Below are 15,151 nucleotides of genomic sequence, written 5' to 3' on the forward strand. Positions count from 1 at the left end.
AAACCTAACAATTGCTCAGTCATGCAGTACTGCCTGCCTGTGTGTTCCTTCCGGGTATGTGACGTCATCCCTCAACCAGCTTGCCACAGTGAAGTATACATAGAATAAAATCAATTAGTCTGAATGACTAAACATGACATGTAGGAGTTTGGTGAACAATTTCTTTCATATAATGGTGACCACAGACATCCTTCATGTGGTCCTACAAGTTGAATTTTGCTGAAATAAAGAATTTAAGAAACTTTATTGGGTGCTTGAAACAATAACTTATGCCACTAGACCAAAACTAAATCATCATAATCAATGTTGTTATGCTCTATAATTCCACAATACGCTAATATTCCTATATTATATATATATATATATATATATATATATATATATATATATATATATATATATATAATATATATAATATATAAATGGTTAAACCCTAAATAAACCAATAAATGAATGAATGAATAACAGAATAATCAAACAGACAAAACAATAAATAAATAAACAAACAGAAAGAATACACATTTCAATTGCAAACAGATTTTTCAGTGGCTAATTTAAACGTGGTGACCTTTATTCAGGCAAATAAAGGCTGTACTGCAAAGTGTTAACTCATGGGTCATTTAAAGTCAGTTTTTATAAATACAGTAATGTTTTATGTTCTTTAAACTGTTTTAGGAAATAAAAAAGCTTTCTTTAAGTAAGTTAAATAAGCAGGTTTATTAATTTCGCTATGCTGAGCTCAAAAGTATATTACTGTTTATATTTGAACATGGTCATGACATTATTTTATTATATCTGATATCAGAACATATGTCTTAAAATCTAAAAAACGGAAATAAATATTAGAATGAGGTGAACAGTCATTAATGTGGAATATATAGTATATATTATTTTTTTCATTGCAAGAATATATAGCTTTGATGGTATACCTGTCACACACTACTATGGCACCAGCACTAGTTTATTATAGTCCTAATTTGGCCCTGTAGTTTATTGTTTTAAATAACCAGAAGAGCCTTTTAAACAGAAGGGTCAAAAATAGCACAGGGAGGTTAGTCACAAATTGACCACTGGTATGCACTGAATCAATTTCTGGTCTGGGATTATATGCCACTGTTCTGCCTTCCTGTTTGGGTGTCTATGGAACAAACAGTAACAGCCGTATCCCTTTATTTTGTTATTGAAAGTTATCCCTAATATTTTACTAAAGTCAGTATGTTTACCATACTTGGTGTAACCAAAGACACTCAGTACCCTCTATTGCCATTAAAGTAACATTTTTCTTTTTAAAAATGGTACAAATATTGCGCCACAGCCAAAGTTAATGAAGGTATACTGTGTGATTTTTATGTCAAAGTACCTCGCAATTTAATTCCAACAGCTGTTTTAAAACTATGCAATCCCTTTATGAAACAGAAGCACAAAAACGCTGGCTTCAGTAATACACAGCAGTACACTGAATGGAATAATGACAGCACTATGGCGATCCCTTCTGCTTAGAAGAGACAGTGAATTACCACATCGGCCTAATGATTCTGTGTAGAGGTATAATCAGAGATTACTCAAATGAGTAGTGTGTACCGATGTTGCAAGCTTACAGGATCAAATGAGTTTGCTGGCTCTTTGGTTTCAGTTCCAGGACAATTCTTCTCGCATTCTTTCTGCAGAGTTCACCCATTCGAGCTTGGGGATTCCATGCCAGTTCAAAATAGCGTTCTGTGTTGATTACATGCTGCTTGATGCCAGTCCAAATTACATGTTGAGAATCACTTCAGTTTAACCTGGACCAAATCTAAACTTTTTACAACCCGCTAACCGCACTTAACAAAACTGCATTTAACAGCGTTGTCTTTTTTTTATTTCTTCTACTCATAAAAAGAAAACGCTATGTGTGATTAGCAGGTTATAAAAAGTTTTGATTTGGTCCCAGCCTACGCCTCATTACAGTGTAGACTTATTTGCTTTTAACTGCAAGACACACAGTAAATAAATAAAACAATTATCTGTTCATTGAAGACAGTTGAGTCAGCATTTTGCACCATAGTCTTTACTCCAGTTTGTAATGTACACCTATGTTTTTTTCAAAAGCGAAAAAACACTAAAGAATACATTATTTGTAATTCAAGCACATTCAATTTGTTTGTTTCCCAGTATAGTAACTAAAAATGTGCTGAACATTTCATTGCATTTCATTTTTATAGACTAAAACCAGTTGGCCTTTTTTTGGTTTTATCTTTTTGCAATATTATACTTAAAGAATATCTCTAGAAATGCATGCATACACAATTTTGTGAACACTTGGCTTTCTGTTAACACCCTGAAACACATCTGTTAAAGAAAATCGAACTTAATATGACATCTGGATTACTCTGCTGGAAAGTAAAAGTGAAAAGGGATTGAGTTTGGAAAAGCTCCATCACGCAGATGTTGACAACCTAGTTTAAAGGGGAAAAAAGACCTTTAAGGGCTTTTAACCTTTAAATATGCTAGCCGACAATTCTTCTCATATCACAAGTGCATTCATCCTTTATATTGTATTTATCTTGTATATTGTATTTATGATGCAGTCTTCTTAATGTTTATTTTTCATTACTGTAGGTAACTGCTGTTTTTAGTTTTTTTTAATGTGTTCTTCATTGCTTGAAACACCATTTAAATACAGCACATTACAGAACTGTACTGTGGATGTTGTTTTGCATTACTGTAACTTAAATTGCAGTATAAATGTTATTGCAAATTGAAGGCTGATCCTTCATCAGATGGACAAAATCTGTAGGCTGTGAACAAGAAGCACCTAAATTAAATATTAAACACATGAATAAATGTAATGGCTTGAAGATTATAGTGAGAGTGTTATACTGTAAGTCAGGATGGTAGACAGTTCAGCTTACTGCTTTGTCAATGGGATCCATACTCTTTTTTGCAATAGTAAAATGTTAATTTATTTAGAAAGGTGAATATAAGTATAGTATACACCTATGATGTTATTTTGCACGTCCTTCCCCTTCTGTGAATGGTAGCCACACAGGACAGGATTGATTTCCAAATTTAGAAAAGTAAGATCACCAGACTATCGCTGTTACACTGCATGACTTTCAAGTATCCCAATTGATGTACATTGTCATTATAGCTTGGCTCCAGAAAAAGCACAATGGGAAAAACAAGTCAATTGTGTTTGTCTTCTTCTTTGAAACATATTTTCAACATTTCAGGGGCCAGATTCACACCCTACAGCATTTTTCATGATGTTTTTTTTTTTTTTTTTTTCATCATTTATATAAGAAATAGAGCCGAGAGAGTATTATGGTCTGGTGTTTGACTGTGTTGGGAAGGTAAGAGGCACTACAAATAAGGTCAGCTAACAAGTTAATGCCTGATAATCCAAATTTAGTCTCTGATTTATAGATATACTTTTTCAATGTCTTGCATTCTATCCAAATGTTCCATGGTATCTATTTGTGTTACTACCCTGCAATGGAGCTTTCTGATGTGTGGATGAATGTTCTGAGTTCATCCATTCTGAGTGGTAATAGTTTTGCGCAATTTTACCTGCCCAGTAGTATGCTTGGGGTGTTTCCAGCTACTGTCTAGCTCATGAAACAATTTTTGAAGGGAGCTCGGTGGCTTCGACAGCCTATGAAGAACATTGTCCCTTGCTGGAGGCTTAATGTGGTACTGGAAGCACTTATGAAGCCTCCCTTTGAGCCTTTGCATTCAGCGGAACTGAAATATTTATCTATGAAAGCGATTTCTTGCTTGTGATTACATACATTAAGCGGATGGGTGAGATGCAAGCTTTTTCGATTGCAAAAGCTTGCTTAATGTTTGCAGAGACCAGGGCGAAATTTACGGTGTGACTATTCCTGCTTTTTTTTTTATCAAAAATCATCTCAGCATTCCACATCAACCAGACAGTGGAACTTGAGGCTTTTCATCTGCCTCCTTTCCACTCTGATAGAAAGTAGTAACTCCATACGCTTTGCCCGGTGCAGACTCCAGCATATTATGTGGACAGAACTCAAAGTTGGAGGCAGTCTGAGTAGTTCTTTGTCTGTTATGGGGCTAAGTGCCATAGGAAAGCACTGTCTAAACAGTTGGCTTTGTTTCAGGGTGCATCTCTCAGGGACATATGTGATTGTGGCAGGCTGGCGAGTGGATAGAGGCCCAGAGACAGACTGCAGTTCAAAAAAATATACTTTTATTATAAATAGATACAAAAATAAAAAGGCACAAGGGCCAAAACAAAGGGATTGAAACACAAAAACAAAGACAAAAGGCAAAATGTACAAAATAAAGGTTTCCAGGCTGGGCAATGGCTTCACTGGATTTAGAAAATTGAAAAATCACAACCAACAAAACACCAACCTGCTTCCTCAGCTCCCTCCTCCCAAATGAGAAGCAGAGGCCTCCTTTTATGTCAGGTGGCTGGGCGCTGATTGATCGTTAATTAACCTAATCAACTAATCAACCCCAGCCACCTGAACATAATAAACCCAGGCAGGTAGGGGAAATTAACCCCATCCCTGCCAATTTAAAAAGGGCAGAGCTTTGCTCTGCCACAGTGATGTACTAGTGTGGGCTAAGCCCCATGCTTTTATCCGGTTTTATTGTCTGAATGTCGTGGATCCAGAAAAACCCTGATTTTTTAACAAGAGTGTTAAGGGCGTACTCGAGCTTGATCCTTACAGCATAAGAGCATTGCCCAGACCATGCCAAAACAGATCTGAAACAGCATCCTCCACCACTGACTATACAATTTTATGTGACTCACCAAACAGAGTGACATTTCACCTAGAGTTTCCACTCTGTATGCACCTGTCATGTTATAAACCTGAGGTATACTTGTCCACTACAATTCTGCAAAAAACTTAGGTGGATTAAAAAACTAGAAACACAAAATTACAGTGGACACTCTTTGCAGTTGATGCATTGTTCACACACCTTAGTCTCTGTAAGTCGCCTTGAATAAAGGCGTCTGCTAAATAAACAAATAAAAAATGAGGACCCCTCAGTGGAGTCGATGGTGACTCATTACCATCACCATCACCAAGAACCTGGTCCTTGTAGAAAGTAGCAGCGTCTTGTGGTGATTCAAACACTTGGCTAGCTCTATTGAATGTAATGCAAATACGGGCAGGATGCAATAATCCATACTTGATCCCAGCAGCATGCAACTGTGAGTTGACTTCATTGAAGTTGCTCAACACCATGTCAGATCAGCATTAAGATGAGGAACACATAAACCTGGGACTCCTGAAAATAAATGTGCCCCCGTTCATGGGAGAGATGGAGGATCTGCTCTTTGATTTGATAAGGACACAATCGTATGATCATGGGTCTTGGCGGATCACCCTGTCATGGCTTCGGGGCCAAGGAGCCTTGTGTTCGATCAATCACTGGTGGCTTATCAAAGCTTCCCTCACCAAGTACCTCTGTGAAGAAAGACGCTATAAAGGTAGTTGGCCTACACACCTCAGCTCCCTCTGGGATTCCAATCACCTGACGTTCTGCCTGCGAAAGCAACTTTCCACATCATCAGTTTCAGCTTCATTTTTGTATTGTGACTCGACAGATGTAGGCTGATCGTCAACATCCATTAACAAGTGCTTCATATCCTTAAGTTTTTGCCACTGAGTTGAAACTGGTTTTTAGTGCAGATACTGAAGACCGAAGCTCTGCAAGGCGCCTCAGCTCGAATGGCCTCTCTGATCAAAACCAGATGCTGACTCATCATCCGAGGTTGCCGTGTTGTCAGTAGCTGACAAGGCCCAGTCAAACTTGGTGGTTCATTCTGTTGGATTATGTCTTGGTCATACTTCAAATAAGCCAGGTCTGTATACTGAAGCTCCGTTAGTAAATACTGGGTTACTCGTAAAAAGAAATGATAATAAATTGTGGAGCTGTTTACAAACACTTCCTACTCCTTGCCCATGCGCTTGCTTCTGTTCTTAACACTGTCTTTTCTTGTCAGATTTCTTTATTTTATTGCAATATTTCTCATTTCAATATGTATATCACCTTCACATTTTAACCTGGGTTCTCACATTTGGAATTTGGACAATGAAGTTCATATACTCAATATGTAACACTAAAAGCATGTATTTTATATTTCAGGTGGTGTTAACAATTTAAATATGCAATTGTTTTCCACTTAAGTATTTTTTAACAGTATGTCTTTCTTCTGGCAGGTTTTGACCTAATGGAGTTTTTCAACGTGAAAGATCATTTTGATATGAAGGAGGATGATGGGCAGAGTTCTTATGTACGGCTTGGGGCTATGCCCATCGTTCAGCGGACTGAGTAAGTGAGATACTGGGTTTATTTTAGGATTAGTTCAAATTGATAGTTTGGTATGTTTACATATAGGTGTGGTTTTGTGCACATTCTTACTATGGCTATGCTTAGAGGTATGCTTGCTATGCTTACACTATTATTCCAGAAAATAAAACACTTGACCCTGTCCTTTTTTTATTTTAACATGGATTTACAACAAACTTTTAAGTGGGTGTCATTTAATGGTAAGTAATGTGGGGCTATGCTAACACTTTGGATGTCAAGCATCCTAAGAACTGTACTTTGAATCAAACATGCATTGTCCTAAAATAGGTGTTTACAACAGCTTTGTAAGATTCTAGAATGACATTCGAGGAACGTTCCGTTTCACTTAGCTAATCATTGCCACCAGGTTCACAGCAGATGTAACTGGAGTATTCTGCTTCTCGTCCTTGCTTTTTTCTTCTTCTTTTTATCTCTGAGGTTGGTTAAATGTAATGTAATTATGTGTTAAATGTCTCCCTTAAGATTCACTCATAGCACAAACATGATATACTGTGCTAAAGTTGTGCCAGTAGGTTAGCGCTACTACTAATTCCATTGACTTTTTATTTATGTTTTAACTACATACTACTTGCTGTTATGGTTACCCCTCCTCACTCAGCAATGCGTGAACTGCATGTAACACAATGGGTCAGCTGAAACATGTAGGATTGTTAACAACAAACCAATTCAGGCTATAACTACTATAATTATCATAAGATAAGTACTTTGTAATGAAATACTTTCTATCAGTGGGATTCAATGTTACAATTGCAGAAATTGCAAGCAAAGGCTTTATTGATTGAGGTCCAATGAGAGTCTGGCTTACTGCTGAGATTTCAGATTTATTTTATATGTATTTATAAATAAATATATAAATAGATTAATTTGTTTTGAGATTACTCAGGCAAGCATGTTGTGGAACTCTTGAGAATATGCTTTTAACAATCACAAGGAAACGTGTGTTCTTTCCCTGGCTGGCACTGAGTTAAGTTTTATTGACACTTTACCATGGCCTTACCATGTAGGTAGTGAATAGTAGAGGTCAGCACGGGTACCCGTAAAACTGTGAGTCCTCCTACTGATGAACAACCCATTCCAACCTGTGTCTCATTACTCATGCTATCATATTGATCAGCCTATAAGTGTTATCCTTTCAGATTGCACAGGTGAATGTAGAATATATGGTTTATGATCTCAGAGTAAAACCTTATTTTAGGAACATCAAACTGAATAGTGGCTCTGTTTCCAGTCCCCTGGGGCCAGTTAGACAATGAGGATCATGTTCAGTGTCAATGTCCTGTGTACACCTTGGAGTTCCAAATATTATTTCTACATGTGCCTTCATTATACAAGGTTAGTAAAACAAAAGCATTTTAATAAACTCCAATGACAGTGTTAGAGTAAAAAACTATTACAACCCTCAATTACATTTGTACGTAATAAGTCACTACAAGCAAGTGAATTTCAAACAAAATGTGTTAATTAAATCAATCTGTGGAATCTATGGAAAAGGAATCTATGAAAAAGACCTGGGAGTTTATGTTACCTCAGAAATATCTAGACCAGGGCTTCTTAAACTCCTGGGGACCCCCTGTGGCTGCTGGTTTTTATTCCAACCGAGCTCTCAGTTATTTAATTAGACCCTTAATTGAACTGATAATTTGCTTAATTAGACCTTTTTACTTGTTTTTAGCTCTTAAACAGTTGCAGTTCAAGTTATAAAATGTTATAGCTAACTTGAAATATGCAACTGTTCAAGAGCTGAAGACAAGTAAAAAGATCTAATTAAGCAAATGATCAGTTCAATTAAGGGTCTAATTAAGTAATTGAGAGCTCAGTTGGAATGAAAACCAGCAGCCACAGGGGGTCCCCAGGAGTTTGAGAAGCCCTGATCTAGACAATGTGAGGAAGCTATAAAAAAGGCCAACAAGATGCTCGGATATATTATGAAAAGTGTTGAATTTAAATCAAGAGAAGTAATGTTAAAACTGTACAATGCATTAGTAAGACCTCATCTTGAATATTGTGTGCAGTTCTGGTCACCTCGCTATAAAAAAGATATTGCTGCTCTAGAAAGAGTGCAAAGAAGAGCGACCAGAATTATTCCGGGTTTAAAAGGCATGTCATATGCTGACAGGCTTAAAGAATTGAATCTATTCAGTCTTAAACAAAGAAGACCACGCAGCGACCTAATTCAAGCATTCAAAATTCTAAAAAATATTGACAATATTGACCCAGGGACTTTTTCAACCTGAAAAAAGAAACAAGGACCAGGGGTCACAAATGGAGATTAGACAAAGGGGCATTCAGAACAGAAAATAGGAGGCACTTTTTTACACAGAGAATCGTGAGGGTCTGGAACCAACTCCCCAGTAATATTCTTGAAGCTGACACCCTGGGATCCTTCAAGAAGCTGCTTGATGAGATTCTGGGATCAATAAGCTACTACAACCAAATGAGGAAGATGGGCTGAATGGCCTCCTCTCATTTGTAAACTTTCTTATGTTCTTAAACGAGAGAAGGTCATTTGGCCCAATGCAAATTCATTCCAAGTGCAAATTAACTCCTGATAAATTATGACAATTAACACAGATTTGCTTTTAAATTCCCACGCAAACCAAAGAAACAGTCACAAGGAGCACTGCTTGTTAAGATATTAACATTATTTCGTAAATCAACATAATTTCGGAAATCACATTAGGACGATTAATAACGAAATAGGCAGAGTGACGGTTTGAAAATGCCAAAATCAATGCTGCATACCGGTTTCTTGCTTAACACTGGAGTTATCATTTACTACCTTTTGAAAATTCTGCCCTACATGTCTTGTACAATGGTGAATTTAAACAGCATTATTACAAATGGTCTGGTCTGGATGAGACTAATGCGCCAGAAATCCTTCAGAACACGCTCAGTTACTGGACAATATCAGAACATAATAAGAAGCACAATTCTGAGGAATCATTGGACTGGCAGTAGAACATAAAAACTTCACAAAGACTTTGTGTGCTGCATTTGGCATCATTTGTGGTAACAATGGTATGATTCATGGATTAAGTGATTTTGCAAATGCAGTGGGTTCCTGCTGTCAGATCAATTTAAACCCAGGTCCCACAGATGCTGAAGGCATTGATTCACTTTTCCTTCCACTCAATTTAAAGAGACTAAAGAGTAAACAGCAGGGTTCCAAAAAATCTTTCATTATATATCCCTATGTGTTGCTACAACTGCTTCAATAACATACCTGCAATGTGCATGTGTTAGTGTAATTGCTTTGCAGTTTGTTCATCTAATTCCTCAAAGCTCAGGGCAGAAAGAACAGATTTTATGATCTATAAAAAGGGCACTATACTTATTCACCTACATATCTGAACAAAAAAAAAAAACTACAAAAAAACAAAGCCCTTAATGGGATACACATCTCCTTATGCCCAGGAAACCAGCTATGGGAATTTTTAATGGCCTAATACCCTTCACAAGCAGAACATTCATTACCTCACAACCTGGAGTGCTGTTTCACCAAACACATCTGCTGAATGAGAAAGCAGGCTGCTAATGATACATACATGGCACAGAATGCACAGGGAGGTTGAGGTAAGGCATGGTCTGTGGCTTGCTCAGTAAATGGACTGTCATGTATTCCTTACTGATTGCTTGGTTGCACATTGAAACACATAAGCTACATCAAATAGAAATGCTGAAAGCACTATTCCACAAAGAACAGGCAAAAGACAGGCGTGGTTTGTGGGGAAAAATAAAGACAAGCAGAAAAAGGGACACAGGAGATAAAGTATATTGTAAAACACAAAAGAGAGGGTAGTGAAGATGAGAAAAAGATGTGACTTCTTCCAACAGCAGAGATACATCAGATGTGTCTATAATGCTGACCAGAAAGCTGTCAATATGCTTCTGTAGAACTACCTCAGAAATCAATTTTACAATTCTGTTTCCATAGATTAATCCATATTAATCCCAGAATACTGTACAAAAACAGAATCCCAATCTGTATAAGATAATGAGAGCACTGGCATGTGTCAAGAGTGTATCATTTACATTATAAAGCATGCCATGTTTGTCTTCATTTTGAAAGTATATCATTGACACTATAAAACATGCCATGCGTGTCTTCATTTTAAAAGTATATCATTGACACTATAAAACATGCCATGTTTGTCTTCATTTTAAAAATATATCATTGACACTATAAAACATGCCACGTTTGTCTTCATTTTAAAAGTATATCATTGACACTATAAAGACTGTTTGTCTTCATTTTAAAAGTATATCATTGACACTATAAAACATGCCATGCGTGTCTTCATTTTAAAAGTATATTATTGACACTATAAAACATGCCATGCATGTCTTCATTTTGAAAGTATATCATTGACACTATAAAACATGCCATGCGTGTCTTCATTTTGAAAGTATATTATTGACACTATAAAACATGCCATGCGTGTCTTCATTTTGAAAGTATATCATTGACACTATAAAACATGCCATGCATGTCTTCATTTTGAAAGTATATCATTGACACTATAAAACATGCCATGCGTGTCTTCATTTTGAAAGTATATCATTGACACTATAAAACATGCCATGCGTGTCTTCATTTTGAAAGTATATCATTGACACTATAAAACATGCCATGCATGTCTTCATTTTCTTTTCTTATTTAACAGAGACGTGTTCCCGCAAGGTCTGCCCGATGAGTATGCTTTTGTCACCACATTTAAGTTCAGAAAAACCTCAAGAAAAGAAGACTGGTATATCTGGCAGATCTTTGACAAGTATGGGATCCCACAGGTTTGTTAGCCATTTACTATGAAAACATTCATGATGTGAATGCCTACAAACCCAATCTCTCTGAGCTGGTGTGCTGCACACATGCTAAGAAAGATATTTTTAATCTTCTGATCCAAATGTTCTGCTGTGTTAACTGTTTATCCTGGATTTACCTGCAATGTAGATGGAGTTACTACTTCGTTCACATCTAATGCTGTTTTCACACACTTTGTGCAACCACTTCTCCACCTGCTGTTATGGCTTCACTTCTTGTTGCCTTCACAATAGGGATCTAGTCCAGAATTAGTTGTGCAGTAAAAAATAATCTGCTTGTGCACTGATTGCTGTGTCTGACCAAGCTTGAGTACGAATATCAGAAACCAAGGGGCTTTTGAGTAAGTTGTTACATAATTCTGATGTTCACTGGTTCCTGGTGTGTCAGTGGCATTAATACTCAGTGCATTCCTTGAATAAGCTTTATGAACACGTCACTGATGTAAAGGGTTTCATTTTTCATAAGATTCTGTCCTCATGCTGGGACAGGTGAATGGCGTGATTTCCACCACTGCAATGTGATGTGGAGATATTGCGCCAGTACATAATCTGTAACTCATTAGTTAACTGCTGAACTGCTGTCAGTCTTCAGGACCACAGCCAGCAGGAAATCATGTTGAGACAATTGCACCCTCAGCTAATTAAAACAGTTTGCTTTCATATAGTAGAACAAAGAGGTCATGCTGACCAAAGCAATGCTTTCAATGGTTTCTCTGCAGGTGTCCATCCGGTTGGACGGCCCAAACAAGGCAGTGGAATACAATGCTGTTGGCGTGACAAAGGACGCAGTGAGAGCCGTCTTCAAGAGCACTGCTGTTAGTGACCTGTTTGATCGCAACTGGCACAAGATCGCTGTGAGTGTAGAGGCTAAGGCAGTGTCCCTCTACCTGGACTGCAAACTTGTAGAGACGCTGCCTATCGAGGAGAGGGAGGACATTGACATCCGGGGAAAGACGGTCATTGGAAAGAGACTGCATGACAGCGTTCCTATAGATGTGAGTAAAAGAATCACTATCATTGTGATGTTCCACTTCCTAACACTATACTTCTGGTATTGTAGCTGCTGTAAAGAGTAGCTTGTTTGATGCAGATCCTTTTTAACTGCTGCAACTATAGTATATACTGTCAATCATAAATCATACGATCACTGCACTGTTATCCGCTATGTGATTGAATCACAAACAAGCCACATTACTTTGCTTTTGTGACTGTCCCATAGATTGGCTTTTTTTCATTCCCAAACTTTTCTTAAGTTGTCATATTCTTATGTAGTCTCACCTTGAAGTCTCCCCCACGTCATCCACATGGGTAAAGCAGTTTCATCTAGTCTTAATCTAGCACTTACTTTCTCACCTTAAGATATTACACCCTTAATTGTGTGTTTTTTAAATACATTAATATAAGGATGAAAGTCACTGAGTATGAAAGTCACGTAATAGAATGTCAATAACACAATTTCCAGCCTATCCCACAGGACATGAAATAAACTCCACATGTCACATCCAAGTATAAATCCAACTTAGCCCGGCATTAAGTTCTGATGATTTAACATTCAATCAACAACCAATATAGAAGACAGCATGTGTGTCCATCATTGGGTGCACTAGGGATGCCCTTCAGCGTGCTGCAATGTGGCCAGGTAGAGATAATGCAAGGCTTCTGTCGATATCCAGTGGAATGTCAAGTCATCCATGTGCTCACATGTGTTTCAGTTTGACCTGCAGAGGATGGTGATTTACTGTGACTCCAGGCATGCAGAGCTTGAGACCTGCTGTGACCTCCCCTCTGGTCCAGTAAGTATAACAGACGAGTTTAGAGTTACTATTGTCTTCTGCAATAACATCTCAACGTCAGGGTTTAAACAGAAAGACATGACATGTGATACTAATAGAAACCAGTAAAACTCATTTTGACAAAACATCTTCATTGATAAATAATATTTTCCCAATGCTTTTCCTATAATAACATGACTGGTGGTCTTTTCTGTATATATTTTCTTTATTCATGGTGCTGGTTATCTTCTGGTGGTTTGTTATGTTCATCTTTGATTTGATTTTCACTTATGCTCTAAAGCATTTTAGTATCAGTATATATTTTTTTCCAGTGCAAAGTCAAGTTTGTGACAGAGACTCCTGCAATCGAAATCATGCCAACAGTAAATGGAGAGCAGCAACGTGGAAACATGACAGTCAACTGTTCCTGTCCCACTGGAGAGAAGGTACAGTAAAGGGTAGTGATCTACCTGTGTGTGTGTGTGTGTGTGTGTGTGTGTGTGTGTCTATATATATATATATATATTATTGTGGTTGCTAGATGAAAAACATTTTCAGAGGAAGGGTTTTACAAGGTCTTGCATTTCTCCCCTGCATAATGCTTAGCTCCCAGTTTCCTACACAAAACACTGCAAGCAATTAAAGCTTGTGTCCCTTGTGGGAACCTGTTCATTCGCTTGAATGAAGATGACATACAAATTAGCACGAAGGATACAGTTTTATTTGAAACCCTTCTGTCCAGATTTGAAATGTTTAGAATATTTGCTGACAGAAAAAAATAATTGTGTTTGTCTGTTTGTTGCAGGGAGAGGTTGGCCCACCTGGTCCAGCCGGCACAAAAGGTGAAAAGGTCAGAGTCATTTCCATTTGCTTTTTTCTGTCGTTTCGTTCACTGTCAAAAAACAAACAGGTAAATGAACTAGCACCTTCAATTAGAGGAAATCTATACTACAGTTGAGGTGAGTAAATCACAGCTTACCAGATTCTGTTAGTTGTTAATTCCTGTTACCAGAAGCCTGCAGGCTATGCTTTTAGAGGGGCTTCCTTTCAAATGAGGCATGACATCAAAGTCACATGCATGGCTAGACGGACTGTACGAATTTCAGGTGCTGTGCAAAAGTTTTAGACATGTTGCATTTTTCTACTCTGATGTATTATGAGCATCAACAATTTACTCAAAAACTAGTGTTTTCTACTATTATAACAACCTTGACTTGCATAAAGAAGGAAAAACATTGAGTGAAATAGCTTGCATCACTTGATTTTCAAGGTATCTGAAGCATAATCAACAAGAACAGAGAAACATCATCTGTAATTGACAAACCCAGGACTGGAATACTCAAACAACTGTCTAACAAGGATGAGCAATACTTGAAGATAACATCCTTAAGGAATAGAAAGAAGACAAGCGTTGAATTGTCAACAGAACTGGCAGAGGGCACGCGTGTCATTGTCCATCAAATCCATAGTACAGATCACTCTTGAAATCAGGACTTAAAGGATGTGTTGCAATAAAAATATCTCTGTTATGAAAGGGGAAAAATGCTATAATATGCACAAGAACACAAACATTGGATTGGAACATGGTTTGGACTGTTGATGGATGGGCAATGACACCTGTGCTTCTGCCAGTTCTGTTGTCAATCCAATGCTTGTCTTCTTTCTATTTCTTAGGGACATTATCTTCAAGTATTGCTCATCCTTGTTGGACAGCTTTTTGGTCTTCCAGTCCTGGGTTTGTCAATTACAAATGATGTTTCTCTGTACTTGTTGATTATGCTTCAGATACCACACCTTGAAAATCAAGCGGTGCTACTTCACTCAATGTTTTTCCTTCTTCATGCAAGTCAAGCTTATTATAATAGAAAAAACAGTGGAGGCTTTGAGTAAATTGTTGATTCTAATAATGTATCAGAGTAGAATGTATGTAATGTATGTATTTATTTGTATGTTTATTCATGTATTTTGATTGCATGATCGGGGTGTCTTTTTTTCTGTAGGGTGAAAGTGGCAGTATTGGTGCAACTGGGCCTGCAGGGTTCAAAGGAGAAAAAGGAGAACCGGTAAGAAATGACTAACATTAAAACCAACACTTTGCAAGCACACACACAGTGCATAGTTTGAATGCTGTTGTTTGTTTTTCAACTAGATAAAGAGTTAAAGAACTATGACAGAGAGCAATCAGATTGACTATTAAATGTTGGGGATTTGCTACATTA

At 37.4% G+C, this 15,151-nt stretch overlaps 1 protein-coding gene across 1 annotated transcript in view; it reads left to right on the plus strand.

Annotated features, from left to right (window-relative positions):
- LOC121315184 (collagen alpha-1(XXII) chain-like) overlaps positions 1–15,151 on the plus strand; it is a 107,901-nt gene that overhangs the window by 23,578 nt on the left and 69,172 nt on the right. The window contains exons 5-11 of the mRNA XM_041249234.1: positions 6,189–6,300; positions 11,004–11,127; positions 11,880–12,155; positions 12,873–12,953; positions 13,265–13,378; positions 13,738–13,782; positions 14,933–14,995. Of these exons, the coding sequence (XP_041105168.1) occupies positions 6,189–6,300; positions 11,004–11,127; positions 11,880–12,155; positions 12,873–12,953; positions 13,265–13,378; positions 13,738–13,782; positions 14,933–14,995 (815 nt within the window). The remainder of the gene's footprint in view (positions 1–6,188; positions 6,301–11,003; positions 11,128–11,879; positions 12,156–12,872; positions 12,954–13,264; positions 13,379–13,737; positions 13,783–14,932; positions 14,996–15,151) is intronic.

This window comes from Polyodon spathula, chromosome 4 (assembly GCF_017654505.1).
Source record: "Polyodon spathula isolate WHYD16114869_AA chromosome 4, ASM1765450v1, whole genome shotgun sequence".
Lineage (NCBI taxonomy): Eukaryota > Metazoa > Chordata > Actinopteri > Acipenseriformes > Polyodontidae > Polyodon > Polyodon spathula.